General features: G+C 36.0%; 1 protein-coding gene across 4 annotated transcripts in view; it reads left to right on the top strand.

Moving 5' to 3' along the window:
• The window catches only part of LOC117415716 (protein MON2 homolog), a 39817-nt gene extending 22804 nt beyond the window's left edge, over positions 1-17013 (top strand). Inside the window, exons 20-36 of one of the 4 annotated variants that reach the window (XM_034026420.3) lie at positions 433-534; positions 2589-2699; positions 3985-4160; positions 4656-4818; positions 5641-5934; positions 6646-6844; positions 7663-8285; positions 8510-8545; positions 9256-9399; positions 11005-11022; positions 11519-11647; positions 13125-13315; positions 14029-14089; positions 14181-14304; positions 14771-14978; positions 15709-15791; positions 16508-17013. In XM_034026420.3, coding sequence (XP_033882311.2) covers positions 433-534; positions 2589-2699; positions 3985-4160; positions 4656-4818; positions 5641-5934; positions 6646-6844; positions 7663-8285; positions 8510-8545; positions 9256-9399; positions 11005-11022; positions 11519-11647; positions 13125-13315; positions 14029-14089; positions 14181-14304; positions 14771-14978; positions 15709-15791; positions 16508-16671 — 2826 coding nt within the window. In that variant the 3' untranslated portion in view covers positions 16672-17013. The remainder of the gene's footprint in view (positions 1-432; positions 535-2588; positions 2700-3984; positions 4161-4655; positions 4819-5640; positions 5935-6645; positions 6845-7662; positions 8286-8509; positions 8546-9255; positions 9400-11004; positions 11023-11518; positions 11648-13124; positions 13316-14028; positions 14090-14180; positions 14305-14770; positions 14979-15708; positions 15792-16507) is intronic. The other 3 variants (XM_059027517.1, XM_034026423.3, XM_034026424.3) reach the window with 3 other exon arrangements.
• Positions 17014-18299: the final 1286 nt, after the last annotated feature.

An 18299-nucleotide genomic window follows, 5' to 3' on the forward strand; every position in this document is an offset into this window, starting at 1 on the left:
GTCATAAAAACTTTAAAGCACCAAAAATCTTAAATGAGCTGACACTGTATTTATCTTATCTTAAAAAAAAAAAGAAAATGTCTCTATTGCTGTGAAGCAATTAAACTTATTACGTGGGTCTTCAGTTCATAAGATAAGGAAGTTATTTAAGCAACTGATAGACCTAGCTAAAATCCTATCAAACCTCTTTCTGTCAAAATCAAGTACAGTATTTAGTAAGGCTAGTTGTCACCGAAGCTTGTCAGTGATAATGTTCTTACATAATTAAATTGCCTTTTTATGGGACATTATATGTAGGACATTATATAAATAATATATAATTTTATATAGGACATTTTATCATGCTTTTTTTCTCATTATCATAAATGTAAAAAAATAAATAATTAAATTATGCCTACAATGAAATAAATGTCTGTGTCTGTTTTTATTTAGGAGCCTTCTCTCTTTGCTGTTGCTAAATTGCTTGAAACAGGACTGGTTAATATGGACAGAATTGAAATTCTGTGGAGACCTCTGACAGGCCACCTCCTGGAGGTAAATACACCATTTCCATTAGAAACATATGTGCATATGGCTTTCAAGCTCCTTAACAGTTGCACAGTTAAAATGCTTTTTGTTTTGTTGCAAATAATGCATGGAGAGTACAAAGCACCCTTCTGGAATGTTGGTATTTTAAGTTTTATTTATTTATTTTTTGGGGTATTTGTATAACGCTGTCTGGGGTTTTGTTTTGTTTTCCTCGCTTTTTTAATGTATTTTTTATGTGGCCAAATGAGGCAGGCTGCACTTGTGGCTGTTTTTTAATGTAAACCAAGCTAATCCATAGATAGCCCTTTTAACACATGTTTTCTGACCATAATGTTAAAGCACTACCTTTGAGATGTTATTGTAAATAAACTATATTTTCAGTATTGCTGCTAAAGCCCTACCTTTGTAATATTACTATAAATAAACTATATAATCAGTATTGTTTTCAGTATTTTCTTGCTGTCCCAAGCTATGATAATTGCATTTCATAGTGTATGTGTTGTTAGATCTCAGTATTTGTAACTTGTTTCAGTTTTCATGCTGTGTTTTTCTGTTTCCCTTCTTTTTGCACCCACTTGTCTTATGCAGAAGGTAAGTTCATCGAATTTAGCACTGCTTGTCTTCTCCCAATACTTTTCTTACAGGACGTACGGCTGGTTTAACAGACAATGATAAGCGCTAATCTTGTTTCCTTAGGCAAGGTATTCCAAGATTAGTGCTAATCAGGGTCTGTGAAACCATCTGCTAACATGTATTACATAAAGTCAGATTTTTTCAGCTTTTATGCCAAAGTGCCATTTTTTGTGAAAGTTTTGTTTTTTAATTACATAGCTTGCTATACCATTCAGAGTTGCATATTGTTTTGTAACATTAACAGTTTATTTTTCTTCCACAAAAAGAATTGCAAAATGACTTATAGTAAGATCCTTGATATTGTATATATTAGGCTCATTACCCAGTATGATATAAATATAATAAGAATAATTTTCCGATATCAAAATATACTGTGCCCTTGGGGTCCCCGAGTGGCTCACCTGGTAGAAGCACAGCCGCATGGTGCACGGGGCGAGTCATACAGCACAGGTTCGTGTCCTGGCTGTGCGAGGCAGGCCGGTCTTCGCTGGGGCTTCCGAAGGGAGTGTTGCATTGGCACAGGCGCTCCCGTGGGTTAGGGAGGTAAAACCGGCAGAGACTGTTTCTCCTCATCATTCTACAGCGAACCCTGCTGGCCAGGCACCCAAGGAGCTCAGAGCGGACACCTGCAGGGCTGGCCTTTGTCCTCTAGAGGTCAGTAGCTCGCTGACATCCGCTCTCGAGTTCCTGGGTGAAAAAGGAAGCTGGCTTGGTCATGGGATTGGAGGATGGCCACTGAATCTTCGGGTCTCCTGAGCCGTGTGGGGAATTGCTTTGGTAAGGAGAAAAGCGATTGGGCATTCCAAATTGGGAGAACATTGGGTGGAAAAAAAATATATATATATATAAAGTCGTTAGAGCCTGGCACCCACATTTGCCACATATTTGTTGACGGCCAACATATCTGATTTACCTGTGTGGTGCTCGGAAAGACATTTAAAGATGTAATAACCAATTTTGTTTTGACCTCTCATTAGCATAAGTGTATTTCCACAAATCCATTTGTATCTACTGCTGGGGATGTGACTTGATTATAGTGGAAGCGCTTGTACATATGTCCAAGTAGAGTTTTATGTGTATCTAGAGATCTGCTTCTCCAATTGTGGATAAACTTGATTGAAGAATGTAAGCTATAATAAGAGGCAGTTGTAACAGAAATGCAAGTACATGTCATGTTGAGTTCTCACAAATAAAAAAAGGCTTAAAATAATAGCCTGAAAACTAAAGTTTCTTGTGTCAAGGTGAAACTTTTCCAAGCAGCATTTATTCTAACAGCGCTGGAAGTAACTCTTTGTACAATCAATGCTCTTCAGAAACTTTAAATGTGTTTTTCTCGTTTTCAAAAAAAGCACATAAATTGTCAAAACAGTCTTATACACATTAAATCGGTAGCACTGTGTTTTTTTTCCTTTTTTTTTTTCTTTTAGGTTTGCCAGCATCCAAACTCTAGAATGAGAGAGTGGGGAGCTGAAGCAGTGACAGCTCTCATAAAGTCAGGCCTGATATACAAACATGAGCCAGCACTGTCACAGAACCAGGTACAGTACGTCTAAGCTGCTGCCTGGAGATATAAATGTCAATATATTCAACATTAATACCCATGGTAGGATATCAACCATAATTATAATTTAAATAATTCAATGTGGTGGATTTTAGGGTTTTGTATTATATAATTATTCTGCAGCTATTTGGCCACAGAATGCAATATAATGTGTATATATAATATTCAGTTATTTCCCAGCACTGAATTATTTTTAATAGTATTTGTACAGTGTGTAGGCGTCCCTTTAGGAACCTGTATGTAATTATCATTCTGCTGCTAACCCTGACACAACTGTTCATATCATAAACCATTTGAGATGCCAACTTCATATTTTCAGTGTTTGGAAACGTCTCAGGGAAAATCCAACAGCGCCCTTTATTTTAACTTTTACATTTGATTTTTACGTTTATGGTGTATAGATAACGGACATTTTGATTGAGTGATCCTCTGCATACCACAACATTTGAGACGCTGGTCTTTCAGTTGATACAGAGCTGTTTTCTTTGTTTTTTTCAGTCAAGTTCCATTACCAGTGTTGTTGTCATTGACAGATGTTTGCAAACTATTTAATCAGAGATGCCATTCTCTTTATACTTTATTATGCCCCCAAAGATGCTTTTTTTCACGAAAACCCATTTATTAGATAACTTTTGAGGATCTGGGGAGTCATTGAAAATCAACAGACTGAACTTTAGTGAAAGTGCATTTCCATTATTGTGAAAGAATTTGTTGATGGTTAGAATTCTTTTCAAAGTGTTCACTGAGTTGTGAAGAGAAGAATTGTGTCTTTGTTCTCTTGTTGAATGCACATTAATTAAAAACAGAAATAAGAATGTCATACTTGGCCAATAGATATTATAAGCAATTCCTTATTTATTTCATAATGACTGTACGAATTCATGTAAACATGTTAACATTTGTCTGCTTCTTTTCTGGGCATACGGGGAAACCAGAATTTCCAGTAATGGGTGTCCAAAAGGACTTTTATGGCAGCTTATTCTAAGTGGCGTGGTCATCTGTTCTGGCGGTAACAGGCTGATAAGAGCAGGTGCCCACTTAGTTTAGGTGACTTAATACAGGTTTTACTTTTGAAGAACAAACGTTTTGTTAGATTTAGCGGCAGGCAAAAAACTGTGGTTAACTGCTGGAAACCAACCAGGCTGTTCAACCCACTAATGTAATTGGGTTAGGGCCTAGTTCTGGATTCCCCCCACTTGCTCGGTAACCAGGAAACAGCACTTTTTGACAAGTAGAATTTATCAGTGTTGTTGTTCCTTCAGAGGCTGCAGTTGCTGTTGCTGAACCCACTGAAGGAACTGTCAAACATTGTCCATGCTGATATCCGACAGAAGCAGCTGGAGTGTGTCCTACAGATTTTACAGAGCCAGGGTGACAGTTTGGGCCCTGGCTGGCCCCTTGTTCTGGGTGTCATTGGAGCAATCCGGAATGATCAAGGGTAAGTATTAAAACAGTTAGTATCACAACAGAATAAATTGATATTGATATTTAAGGAACCCCAAGGTCATTAAAATAGATTCATAAAAAAATGTATGTGTATCCCCAGTTCCCTTACAAATATCTGCCTATATAAAGAAACAACACAATATAGCCTGGTTGACTGAGACCACAACTTTTTTTGTCTAACATAAACACATAGCTGCATTTTTCTAAAGAAAGTCCAGTCATTAATCACTAAATACTTATTTTACAATAGACGATCAACAACTAAAATATTTTATTTTACAATAAAATAAAAAAAAACTAAACCGCTGTTGAGCATAAACAATGATAACATTATAGTTTTATAAAAATTGTTACACATCTAAGAATGTGAACTACGGTTTCATTCTTTAATTCATTCAATATATACTTACATAAAAGTGAAAGTAAGTGGAACATGTAGGAAAAAAAAGAAATATTTTAAAAGATTTTTTCATTTGTATTCTTTCAGAGAATCGTTAATTCGAACAGCATTCCAGTGCCTGCAGTTAGTTGTGACAGATTTTCTGCCAACTATGCCTTGCACATGTCTACAGATTGTGGTGGATGTTGCTGGCAGCTTTGGACTTCAAAATCAAGAACTGAATATTAGCCTGACTTCAATAGGTCTTTTGGTGAGTAACACCTGCAGTATCACATTAACACACTAAGAATCATGCTCTCTTTTGTTAGAAGTATGTTTACCAATACGTGTTATCTGCAGACTTGGATTTAACCAGAAGGGAGTGACTCAATATTAATTATTAGTAATGTTCGTTCTAAATTCAGGGTTGAGACAAATGGAAATTGACTGGATTAACTAAATGATGGCACCATTTTAACAGATTTGTAGCATCACAGTTCTGTCCAAACATCATTAAAAAACAACTTTTAATGAAATTTAACAAAAAATAACAGTCTGATTTCACTGCTTACCGTTTGCTGTAAAACCAGACGTAAATATTACAATACAAAAACACAACTTTTGCCTGTAAACAAAGCTAGTCAATAATATACTTACATTATTTATTTTTTTCCTTTAAATACGCGTATCTCTGTATTTTAACCATCAATAATAAGATGTGTATTATAAATATGTAAATCCTGCTGTTTACTTATGTAGAAACACAATGGTGTAAATAGTGTTGCTTTGTGACACTGTGGTTCTTCAAAGTCACCACAGACACGAGAAACCAAGCTGTTAAGCACAATATTCTCTGCTCGGTACCAGAAATAATATTTTTTGTTGGTGAGAAGTGAACAGGGATATTGAGTAGTGCTTTGTTACCAAGATGGCTGCCTCTTGAAAACTGGTCCCAGAAGCTGCCAATACATGCTTATTGATCCCTTAGGACCTCTCAAAAAGACAAACCATTCATAGCTATCAATGTTCAAAGTGTAGAAAACCAAGCCTTTTTTTAACTTTCTTTTTTTTTTTTTTTTTTTTTTTTTTACAGTGGAATATCTCTGATCACTTTTTCCAAAGAGGAGAAACTATTGAAAATGAGCTAGATAAAGAGGAGGCAATTTTGGAGAAGCAGGCAAAAGAAAAAGGCGTTCCTCTGAACCGTCCATTTCACCCTGCGCCACCCTTTGACTGCCTCTGGCTGTGTCTCTATGCCACGCTGGGTGAGCTGTGTGTGGATCCACGTCCGGCTGTGAGAAAGAGTGCAGGACAGACGCTCTTCTCTACCATCACCGCTCATGGAACCTTACTGCAGCAGGCTACCTGGCACACCGTCGTCTGGAAGGTACTGACACTGGATTTCTTTGTAATGTTCTCATGCAACAGGCTTTGCAGCAGTATGGCAGTTACGTTTATCTTTTAACAGATACATCAGTTGTGTTTTTTGTGGTAATCTCTTCGCTTTTACTGGGATATGCTGACAGTTTATATATGGATGGTCTGATGCCGTTTGTAAAGTCAAGTAAAAAAAAAAAAAAAATTGTTGTTTTAACCATCAAACACACCGACAAACAAAAGAGGAACATTTTTCATGAAATCCTAGTCTTGGTAGTTTTTATTCAGAACCAGAATGGCCTGTTACAAGTTCCTTAGTTTTAAAATTAGGTGAAAGGTGAAATTTAGGCCACTGTTTCTGAACCATTCCATAAATATATATTTAGGTATGCATATATATTATTTTTTTTATCTAAGGCAGATTTGTATAATTTTCAAACATTGAAAAAAAAAAAATTGACCACCTTTTAAACTTTTGAGACAGTAAAATAATTATTTTGCTTGTGAATTTGGGAATGTAGATCCCTAAATGTATTCAATCAATTCTGACTTGAAGACTAACATATATACAGCTCAGGCATTAATATCTCATTTGCATATTGTTTATCATACTGTAGATACATAAAGCTAAAGAAGTACTGATTTGAACCTTTTCACTCTTCTGGAAATTATACAGTGTCTTTTTCTGATTTTTTATTTATTTATTTATTTTTTTCTGCAGGTTTTATTCCATCTGTTGGATCGTGTTAGAAAATCGTCAACTACAGCGGACAAGGAGAAGATTGAATCAGGAGGAGGCAACATCCTCATCCATCATTCAAGAGACACCGCTGAGAAACAGTGGGCAGAGACCTGGGTCTTAACTTTGGCTGGGGTCGCCAGAATCTTTAACACCAGGAGATATTTACTGCAGTCCTTAGGTGGGCTCTACTGTATGAAAATGCTCTCAATATGGTTTTACAGTATAACTTGTATGCATCGGTGTACACGTTCACAATTGTAATGAGGTGTATTGGTTCGAACGCAAGATAACTCACAAACTAAAGCCACTTATTGAAAATGTACATTATATAATGTTCTTATCGTACAGGATTTTTTTTTATCACCATATAACGTCACTACGCATCTCTAATAGTAAAACTGTTGGTTAGAAATAACTACTATAATTTGCAGATAAGAAAATGTTTACTTATTTTTTTATTATTATACATCAAAAGCCTATGGAAATCCCTCCTATAACTTTTTTCCGGAGTAGTAAGATTTCAGTTTTAAATACATAATATTATGTTAGGTAAGGTAAGCATAGATTAGTACTGATCAGGCTTTGTGAAACCAACAGATAATGTAGTGTGACTCACTCCTAAATCTTACAAAAAATAATTACAATAATGCAGTACATGCACAGCCTTATATAAAGTAGAGGGAGGTAAAGGTTCGTTTATTATTACATCAATTCTAGTTAAGGTTTTAAATTAATACAACTGTAATAAGTGAATATATATATATATATATATATATATATATATATATATATATATATATATATATATATATATATTATATACTTGTTGTTTTTCTTTTCCTTTAAGACTGTTTGGTTTTACAGAGTTAAGTGCTTTTTATCCTTTTCGTTCAAAAGACATTTAAGTACATAGTTTTAACCCAGCATAGATAAAAGCAATAAACAAGAGGTTAGTTTACTCCGTAACTGATGAAGACTATTTTTCTTCCCCTTCAGGTGACTTCTTCAAAGCCTGGGAGGTTCTTTTGGGTCATATTCAATCAGCAGCGCTCAGCAAGAACAACGAAGTGTCGCTGGCAGCTCTGAAGAGCTTCCAGGAAATTTTACAAATAGTGACTCCAGTGAAAGACTCAGAGAAACCAGACGCGCTCTCAGCCGTGAACATGCCTATCCTTATCGATCCAGTGACTGCCTCCGGCCCCGGCAGACCACTTGAAAGAACAGATTCGCTCGGGGAAAGGCTCTCAAGATACAATGGAGCTGAACAGATCCCGCCTCCTGCCGAGATTGAAGATTCTGCCCTTTGGTGGTCTGCTTGGAACGCCTGGTACAGGATAGGGACTGATAGTACAAAACCACCAACCAGTTCTGAGAAACTGGCATTTATACCCAGCCAGCCTTTTCTTACCGCCCTCATTCAGATATTCCCAGCACTCTACCAGCACATCAAAACAGGGTTCAGCATGGACGATCTGAAAAAACTAGGAGTCATACTGCATGGTGCAGTCTCTGTTCCCATCAGTTCCGACGCTTCTCCTTTCATTCTGCCGTCTTATACAGAAGCAGTATTGACAAGTCTTCAGGAAGCCGTTTTGACATCTTTAGATGTCTTACAGAAGGTATGAAATAATCTTCCTTGTAACGTTTAGCTTCCAGTTTAACCCCCCAGACATCCGAGAACATGGTTTTAAAAAGCTCTAAAGAGCAAAGACAAAAGGCTGTTCTTCAAAACAGATTGCCACGACAGATCTGGAAAACAGAAAATACGAAGTAAAGAAAAGAAAGCATGCCTTTCAGATCTGTGATTTATTTTCAACTCCCATTTTTTCCTTTTCTAATTTAGACTCTGTATAACAGTGCACCAGGAAAAGAGCTACAGGTATACAGCATCTCTGGAACTTTAACAGTAGCAGATGCCTAGCAGCATATAACAATTACCTAGTTTCTCAACCAGGCAACATCAGATAGTAAAAACAGCATGGAGACATACAGACTGTAGAGGGAGAAAAAGCAGTCCCCAATGTAATATATTAAAAGCAGTTAATTGTTGACATTTGTATTATAAACATGCTACCATAAAAAGTCCATTCTGTTTTCCAAAAGTAGTAATGAACTTTTGATACATAATCGCATCAATACTTTCAGCAGCAGGCTGGTTAAGTGCCCTCACATTCCAGTTGGACCACTTCCCTGATGCTGCGGACAGTTATTTAACAGGTTATACCCACTACGTCATATTACAATGCCTAATTTGCAACTTACAGTGACAATTGCCATTATTATTAGTATCACCCCAAATAAAGTGAAGCTTTATTGTTTGTTTATTTATTTTTACTTTTAATTGCACCCATTTATATTTTACCAGCCAGGATGTATCAAGACACTGAGCATTTAATTACTATTATGGATTTGTAGGTGGTACCAAGACACCATTACACATGCACGTCCTTAAGGGTTTAAAGGGTTAATCGCACGATTCTTGAGTTGTTTCGCTAATCATGTTTAAATGCTATTCTAGTCCTCCAAAATAATGTTGTTGCAGTATTTTTTTTAATATGCATTCTATTTATTATTTCATTATTATTACAGGCAATCTGTGTTGGACCAGAAAGCATGCAGGTCATGTACCCGGCCATCTTTGACCAGCTTTTGTTGTTTGTGGAATTCTCTTGTAAACCTCCGCAGTATGGAAAACTAGAAACAAAACACGTCGCTAACGCCAAGTATAACCAGGTGAGCTGCTCAGTGTTGCTTCTTGTTTGGGGCTTGCGTTAAAGGAAAGCGTTGTAGCTGTTTATTTTCTCAATAACAATTTACATAATCACGTTTTACAAAGTAGTGACTGCCCAAATGATCATGAGCTCCTTTCTTTTTGTTACATTTGCATCTGTCTTTATCCTCTTAAAGGAATGATAACCCAGACTTTAGAATATTCCTTTAGCAAAGTTATTACCAGTCCCCGTATTATTGTGATGTTTGTTTATTGCTTTAGTTTAGAGAAAAGGTGATTTAAACTGATACTTTCTATGCCAGCTTTTCCATGGAGGTTTCCTGTGGTACAGATACTGAACCAAGCTGTTTAAACTTTAATCTACAATGTGCTGCTTGAAAAATACCTATGTACCTAATAAATGAAATGAAAAAAGCAAATTACAAAAATATCTTATAGTATATAAAATACTATAAGGATCATGTATGATGCTAATGTAGAAAACTGATTTTAAAGCCTTGGTTATCGCTCCTTTAATCACAGGCTGTATTTGTAAAACATTCTCTGGGACCATGTTAGTTTTCTATGTCATATATATGAACTTGAAATAAAAGGGCAAGGGCACATACTTGAAGCAATGGAAAAGTAGCATGACAAATGTAGTGCAGAATATCATCTTGAATAGCTGTAGCAGAAATCTAACACCATACAGCCAAGGGGCCCCCATGTTTCCTGCTAGCTTGGTGCATATCATGCTAACACTGTGGCAGATGCAGCTGAAAGGTTTTTCAAAAAGTTTTCGGCCTTCATTTTAGCTGTCCATGTATTTAACAGTGCTAAATATAACCATGTCGAAAGGAGGCCAGTTATAACCACGTGATCATATTTTTGTACATTTTCTATGAGTAGTGTTTTTTTTTTCTGTTGCTAAACAGAATTTGTCCAAAAACAGTTTGCATGTACAAACACGGCTAGAAAAAGTTAGAATACAGTGAGCAGCCATCGAAAGATATCTACAAAAGGGGCCAAGCCCTATAGAAACAAAATGATCAGCCCTGTAGAGAAGTCATGTTAAAGTGGCTCAGTTAAAGAAGACACAATTAGGGCAAACTTGGCTCCTCATTATTTCAGTAGAAACTTGTATCAGCATGAATAAAAACAATTGGCGGCCAGGTTTTCCCCAATTGTTTAATTTTCACATTACATCAGATGAGCTACTTTTGTATCCTTTATTCTAACTTGTCCTGAGTCACTACAGTGACTCCCAATAAAGTACATTTAGAAATATCCAGAACAGTTGAAATAAAAACATTTCTGGGCATGTACATTTTTTTTTTAAATGTGTACGAAAGGGTCAAAACAAAATGTAGTTAAAGATGTTGCCATCCAAAATGCTGTTCACATTGAATGTTTTGCCAGGCGGCACATTAAGGTGCTGAAATGTTAGTAGCAGTGATGGTCTGTGCCACTCTGGTGGGATACAATCTGCCTTGCAGTGACATAGATTATAATTGATGAATCATGCATTTTAAAGCATAATGCAGTCTTATAGAAATTCAAAGCAAGCCCTTTAATTGTTTATAATCTTCTTTTATTGTTCGCTCTACTACACAATGGACTCACATTAGATCCAACTATTTGCACCGGTGAGTTAAACCTCCTTGAAATTATTTTAGCTTAATAAATTACAAACTTAACAGCATGGTAGGCATCTTTTTAGTCCTCAGCATTACTTACATGGTCCTTTTGCAAATTTCTTTGTAAGCATTAACCCAATCCAGCTACTTGCTTCACCTCGCTTGTGATTGTTCCCTTTAATTTCTATCATTTGCAATCATGCATGCAATTCAATAAAAGCATTAAAGGGTAAGTAGCGTGGTTCCGAAAATATATCTTTACACGTCCCCACGTGTTGCTACAAATGTTTAAATAACGTACCCGTAATGTTTCATTGTTAACATCCAACAACTTTTTACACTTATAACTTTAAAGTCTGTTTCAAAGCTCTTTTCTTTCAAAATGGCCGCTCTAGTGCACTGGGGTTTGATATGTGTTCTCTAAGTCACTGCAAGAGTGATAAAAAAATCAAAAAATAAAACATAACAAGTGCTCTGGCTTTTCTGTTCCGTTTTCGGTTTGCAGGCAGAGTGGGTAGCCTTGAACTATGTTCCATTTGCTGAAAAGTCATTAGAAGTGGTCTCGGATTTATATCAGAAGACTGCATGTCATAAAGCTGTGGTCAGTGAGAAAGTACTTACAAAGATTATAAAGGTAAGTTATTCCTCTTTATGTATTTATTTATTTATTTTTGCCGCCCCCCCCCCCCCCCCCCAACATAAAAATTGTTTGTACCTCATGGTAAATATAATCTTGATTAGTTTTCCTATTGTACATATCTGTGTTTTAGATTACACCAGCAACTTCTGATAGTTGTTACATGTGTTATTTACATAAATCATTAATATGACAAACCAAAATATAAAATGCTGCAGTGTACAAAATTCAGTATAACGAGTTTTCACAAGAATAAGATTTCAGCCTGTTGGTCAGAATGTATTCCTGAAACCGAGTCATCACAAGACCACCATTCCCTCCGAGACAGACTATATAACACATAGGGCTATACAGTGAATTGTCTGCCTCCAGGGTGCAAGGAATATTTTTTTGTATTATTCACTGCTGATTTCTCTTTGTAGCCCCACACATTTTCAGTTGCAGTCAGCAACAATCTTTGAACAAAGAGCAGCCCTTACCCTCTAAGGACTTTTTTTTTTAAGGCACCAACTGTTGTCTTGCTGGCTTGGTTGTTGTGTTGTCCTAATGAAAGAACCACTGATTATCTGTCACTTGTTAGATTTAGCTGTGTGCAGCTACAAATACAGTAATTGGCTCCAATGAATGGCATGCCCACTGTTGTGTATTTTTTTGTCATATCTTTTTTTAAAGGCCTGCATTATAACGAGGGAGAGCTTTAAGAGTGTGTATGTACAGAAAAAGCCTGAGTACAGTACCAGTCTCCCTGTTACAAGTTTGTTTTGTCACAATGGCCAAGACAGCAGACCTAACCGAACTTGATAGGGGACTGGCTGGTTCGGACTTTGTTGGCTGGTAATTCTGTATCCAACACTGCATAAATTTATGTTTCTCAAGGAGCAATCATAACAGCCACTGGAGAAAAAACTACTGCAATTCAATGCCAACTTTCATGAAGGATTGAGAGGCAGTAATCTTACATGGTCATGTAACAATTTAAACACCTTACACAGACATGCACACTATTGATTTTGTTAGCACCTGTGCTCTTTATAATTGTATATGTAATGTAAGTTAATACATTGTGTGTTTGGTGTCTGTTATTATTAAAATAAATGTTATCTCATGCAGTTCAAGTGCACTGTGTGAAAAGATTTGTGTTTTAATGAGAGACCCCTAAAACACGCAGTGTATTTCCTTATTATAAATAACAAAAAACTAAGATTTGCTGTTATGGTCTAAGCAAGGAATGACATTTATGTGCAAGATGTACTGACATTTTGACAAATTCTTGCAGGGATGACTTTTTTTCGTACGTGATTTGTAATTACAGATATGCATGTTTTTCAGCATTTTAGGTGCACATTGCTGTTTCAATGTTCAGTGTATGCGATGAAATTGTTATTGGCACCAGTTTATTGTTTAAACACTTTTGGATTATTGATCCAGTCTTCAGAAATGTATAACACAATATGTTTATTTATTTATTTTACAGACCTTGAGAATGCCACTCAGTTTGAAATATGCCTGCCCATCTGAAAGTACGTGGAAGTTAGCGGTTTCGTCCCTGTTGAAAGTGCTGTCTATCGGACTGCCAGTTGCGAGACAGCATGCTTCATCTGGAAAATTTGACACCATGTGGCCAGAACTTGCCAATGCATTTGAAGACTTCCTATTTACAAAAAGGTATTTACTAAAAACAATACCAGTATTAGCGATAGTATTAAAACTATGATCATTATTTTGAAGCTGTATGCTACCAGTAAAGTATGCAGTGTTTTTTTTTTTTTTTTTGCATGACATTTTTGGAAATTCTGTTTTGTGCTTAGGTGTGTTTTTTTTTTTTTTTTTATACATATACTTTTAGGTAGGGTCACTTAATCTTTTCACCTGTAGTGTTTAAACAGGGGTCTCCAACCCTGGTCCTGGAGAGCTACAGGGACTGCTGGTTTTCATTTCAACCAATCTCTCAGTTACTTAATTGAACCAATTACTGGCTTAATTAGTCAAGATTATAACATGTGTTCCGGATCTTTAGCCACTGATGATGTAAAGACACCTATAAAACCTGCAGGATCGGGGCTCTCCAGGACCAGAGTTGGAGATCCCTGGTTTAAAGAGACATCGGAGACATCCATAACACATCAGCGTCATTTCAAAAACTGCAGCAAAAAAAAAGTGAAAAACCAAGATTTTGGTAGATTCACTGGCCAATGGCAAGAGCATCTTAACTCATGAAGTCCTAGTTTTGAGAAATGAGCATTTCATGTTTTGATTTTCAGGAGATCATTTTGTAGTTCAGATGTTCCAGTGCCTGGTCAGTGAAATGTAGTTAATTAGTTATGTATTTATTTGTTTATTTAAATATTAATGTGCAATTATTGAATTTCTTTCTTTAGCACACCACCCGATAATCTGTCCATTCAGGAATTTCAGAAAAATGAAGGCGTAGATGTTGAGGTAATATGCTTTCATTGCTTCATTAATCTGATTTACTTTATTTTATTTACAATTTTTTGTTGCCACTTTTTGATCTTTTCCTTTTTTGCAGGTTGTGCAACTCATCAGCACAGAGATTTTGCCTTTTGCTAATTTTATTCCCAAGGAGTTTGTTGGCCAGATAATGGCAATGCTCAATAAAGGGTCCATTCACTCTCAGTCGTCTTCATTTACAGGTAGGTAAGAAATAGGTTAACAAATAATTAGACATGTGTTATTGGCATAATCTAGGCAATTATCCACTTTAATATAAAGCAAATGGTGCTTAATGTTGTTTAGGGGTTAGCCATACAAAACTGAACTTACAGTAGTACAATTTTAATAGGTAGATGATTTAATCGACTATATCTGTGCATAACTTCCATTCGATTTGTTCATTATTGTTGGAGGGTGATGCATTTATCATGTGCAGTAATTTAAGACATTTTTTAACACCATGAAATTGTAGTTTCTGATAAACTATTATTGTTAGGCACCATAAAAAACTGTTTGAAGGGTTTTGATCATTTGACACATGCGTAAACTTCAATTCTATGCTTTCCATTTAAACAAGTAGAACTTGGCAAGTCATTCAAAATGAGTTATATTGATTCAAATAACAGTCACAGGATAATCGGCAGTCACTGTATTTTATCTCCACAGAAGCAGAGATTGATATCCGGATGAGAGAAGAATTTTCCAAAGTGTGTTTTGAGACACTCTTACAGTTCTCCTTCAGCAACAAAGTAACGACTCCTCAAGAAGGTTACATCTCCCGAATGGCACTGTCAGTGCTCTTAAAAAGATCACAAGACGTGCTGCATCGCTATGTGGAGGATGAGAGGTTAAGTGGCAGATGTCCACTCCCGAGGTGAAAGACTTTTCAGTAACCTCCTTTTTTTCAAGAGCATAAATATGTTTTTTTTTTTATTATTATTGATTTCCAATTATTCCTTTAAGTTGTTACAAGTTAATAACCAGTCTATATATATATATTAGCCTTTGTGATTACTTAGTAGTAAGTGTAAGTCAATTTATATCGAATTCATTATTTCTTCAAAGTCTCTTCCATATACAATTAAATACTGTTAACATACAGTTGTATACACATATGTGTAATGTATAGAAAGTGATGGCTTTTCTGATTGGTAACAAGGATTTGAAGTTTTAAATGTTTAAGAAATTAAACAAATACCTGTAGTCTCCAGCTGTTCATCATGACTTCCCTATAATCATTTGAAGAGTGTGTCATTTTAAGTTACATTTTCATAGTTCTGTAAACAGTTTGTTGGCCTTTTTGATGAGTTCAGTAATTAATGAGTCGTTCAAATTGCAATTACTCAAAGTTCTCAAGTCTGTGTTAACGTGCTTTAAAAAGCCAGAATCGCATCTAAGTTTTACCAAATACGTGTAAGAATTATTGGACCTTGCTGTGTTGTTTCCCATCATATAAATTCAGAACTCAATCCTCATGTGAGATCTGACAGTACCAGAAAGCAAAATGCATTTGACTATGAAGCTGGTGTTTAGAGTGACCATGAGTTGCAATAATGTAAAACGTTTTGTTTTTGTTTTGTTTTGTTGTTTTTTTTTACTTGTAGGCAACAGGTGACTGAAATAATCTTTGTTTTAAAAGCAATCAGTACTCTAATGGACTCACTCAAGAAAACGCAGCCTGAAAATGGTAAGTGAAAAAAATAAATACTGAAGAGGGTTGTAAAGAATTACATTTAGTTGAATGAATCACTTAATTGTAAAAAGGATGATGGTAAAAGTGAATGGAGAGAAGATGTACACATTCATCTAGAGAAGCACTTCTAATATTAGAGAACATCATGCTTCATTTTTACATGTCCATACTGTGGATGTACAGTGCTTGGCCAGTTAGAACCTGTCTCTTGGATTTCTTAAAGGGTGTGGGGCATGTTCTCCAGGTATACAGTACCCTGGCTCCCTTGATTATTCAAGAGGCAGAAGGCATGCCGTAGTTTACTTGTTCATTGCTGCAGATCAAGTCCACCCGACAGTTCTGCAGTTGTACCCTAATTGCGATGGCTACTTTTGAGACGCTAATGCACCAATCCACCATGCTAGAATTGTGCTGTCAAGCCTGTGATCAGGGCAAGCTGCTAGGCACCACTTCTTGATGATCATAACTTGTAATTTTCTGTTTTAAGTGTGTTTTATTATGCTTTGACACAATACAGGATGTTACTGTAGCATAAAAAAGACATGCAGCAGATTCAGATTTACTTTACCTTTTTTTACCTTTGTGACTATTGCGACATTTATCCACTAGGTGGCACTTTATGTGGTTCAAAAAATCCATTACAATTAAAGGTAATAATACTAAAAAAAATAATGTTGTTGTTTTTCTGTGTGTTTTCTTTTAAATAACAGTTGACGCCAATACCTGGGCACAGGTAATTGCATTGTATCCAACACTGGTTGAATGTATCACCTGCTCATCATCGGAGGTCAGTTCAGCATTGAAAGAAGCACTTGGTCCCTTTAAAGACTTTATGCAGCCACCAGTAACCAAAGTGCAAAACGGAGAGTCTTGACCAATACCAGAAACTTTAAAGAGTGGATTTTTATGAAGAAGATTTTTCTGACTGTAAAATGAGGGGGTCTTTATTAAATATAAACCTCTGTAACAGACAGTAACCCGGGGCAACTGTGAGACTCAAAAGTCTGAACTACATCAATTGAAATCTATGTACAATGTAAAACAGTAATTGAAACTGACTGGATGGACTTAATTAATTACCTGCTACAGTAAAGCGCAGTGGGGGGGGGTTCTGATGGGAGGGTAAGTGTACAGTGTGTGGTGACAGTGTTAATGATGTAATTAAAAATAAAGTATTAGAACTTTATTGATCTTAAATAAATAAATGATAAAAACAGTTGATCTTTTGTGCAGTTTTTCAACAACAAAAAACAATTGTATGCAAGGTCTTACTGTAACATTCCATGTCATCTGTAACCAGCCTGAAAAGGGGATGTTCTTGTCCGTGTAAAATAAATGGTACAGTTCTATAAAAAAAAAAGGTTAGTATTTTTTTGTGTGTTTATGTTGTATATTTCCAGTGTCTTTGTAAGTACTTTTTAATCATTCCCATATTTTGTTTTTATATACTGTAAAACATAATTAATATGTTCAGTTTAAAACCAGCATATAAATCTACTTGCACCTTGTAGGATTAATAGGGATTTGGTACCCTGTTGGCAGTTAATTCGGGACCTCCCCTAGTTACTGGATTTGAGTACAGTATGTCTTCCATGCAGAAACGTGCCTTTTCAACATATCATGGTCTTGCAGCTTGTTTGTGTATTGGAATTAAGCTTTGCTTGATCGACTTGAATAGGGTCAAAAGATGACAGCCTTCAAGTTCTAAGGACTTAAAATTGATGTGCAAAAAGCCTGTAAAATTTCATAAAACTATTCCAGGTACTTTGGTAAAGATGACTAGTTGCCAGAGCTTATGACTTGTTCTGAGCTTAACAAATTCTTGATTGCTAGTAAATATGTATTGCATTGAAAGGTATTTAAATATTTAGTACATTCAGACAACAAATGAATGATTAACTGCAACCACAAAGGGTCAATACTTAATGGCACCACTGAAAGAGAAAGGAGTGCTGGCAGAATTCTTTCACTGTTGAAATACCCACGTCAGACAAGGAAAACTGTAGAGCTGAGGTTTCTGGAGGCATCTGTTTTCTGTGATTTCTTCCTCTACGGAAGGCTAATATCTGCTGAAGGGGAAGTTGAGCAGAGGTTGTTTTTTTTGTTTGTTTGTTTTTTGTTGTAGGTGTGTGTGTGTGTCTATAGATATATAAATTATGGATGAAGGCTGCATTCTGAGCCATTCTAAAAGAAAGGCATAATACCATAGTAGTGACATCAAAAAGTGATAATTCCTCTAGAGGAAAATATACTTGAACTTTGACCCATTCGACTCCTCGAGACCATCACTTTCAATTCAAACACAAAATGTCTCGTTTTCAGTCATTCGACAACACCCACAGTACAGAAATGTTCATTAATTACAAACTGAGAATACATTAAAATAAAAAAAGATGCAAAGCTGGTACATTCATATCTCAGAGAAACGGATAACGATACAGAACGGCTGTACAGCACTGAAACACTACGTTTAAAAAAAAAAAAAGAACTGCACTGCTGAAC

Source organism: Acipenser ruthenus, chromosome 7 (genome assembly GCF_902713425.1).
Source record: "Acipenser ruthenus chromosome 7, fAciRut3.2 maternal haplotype, whole genome shotgun sequence".
NCBI classification, from domain to species: Eukaryota; Metazoa; Chordata; class Actinopteri; order Acipenseriformes; family Acipenseridae; genus Acipenser; species Acipenser ruthenus.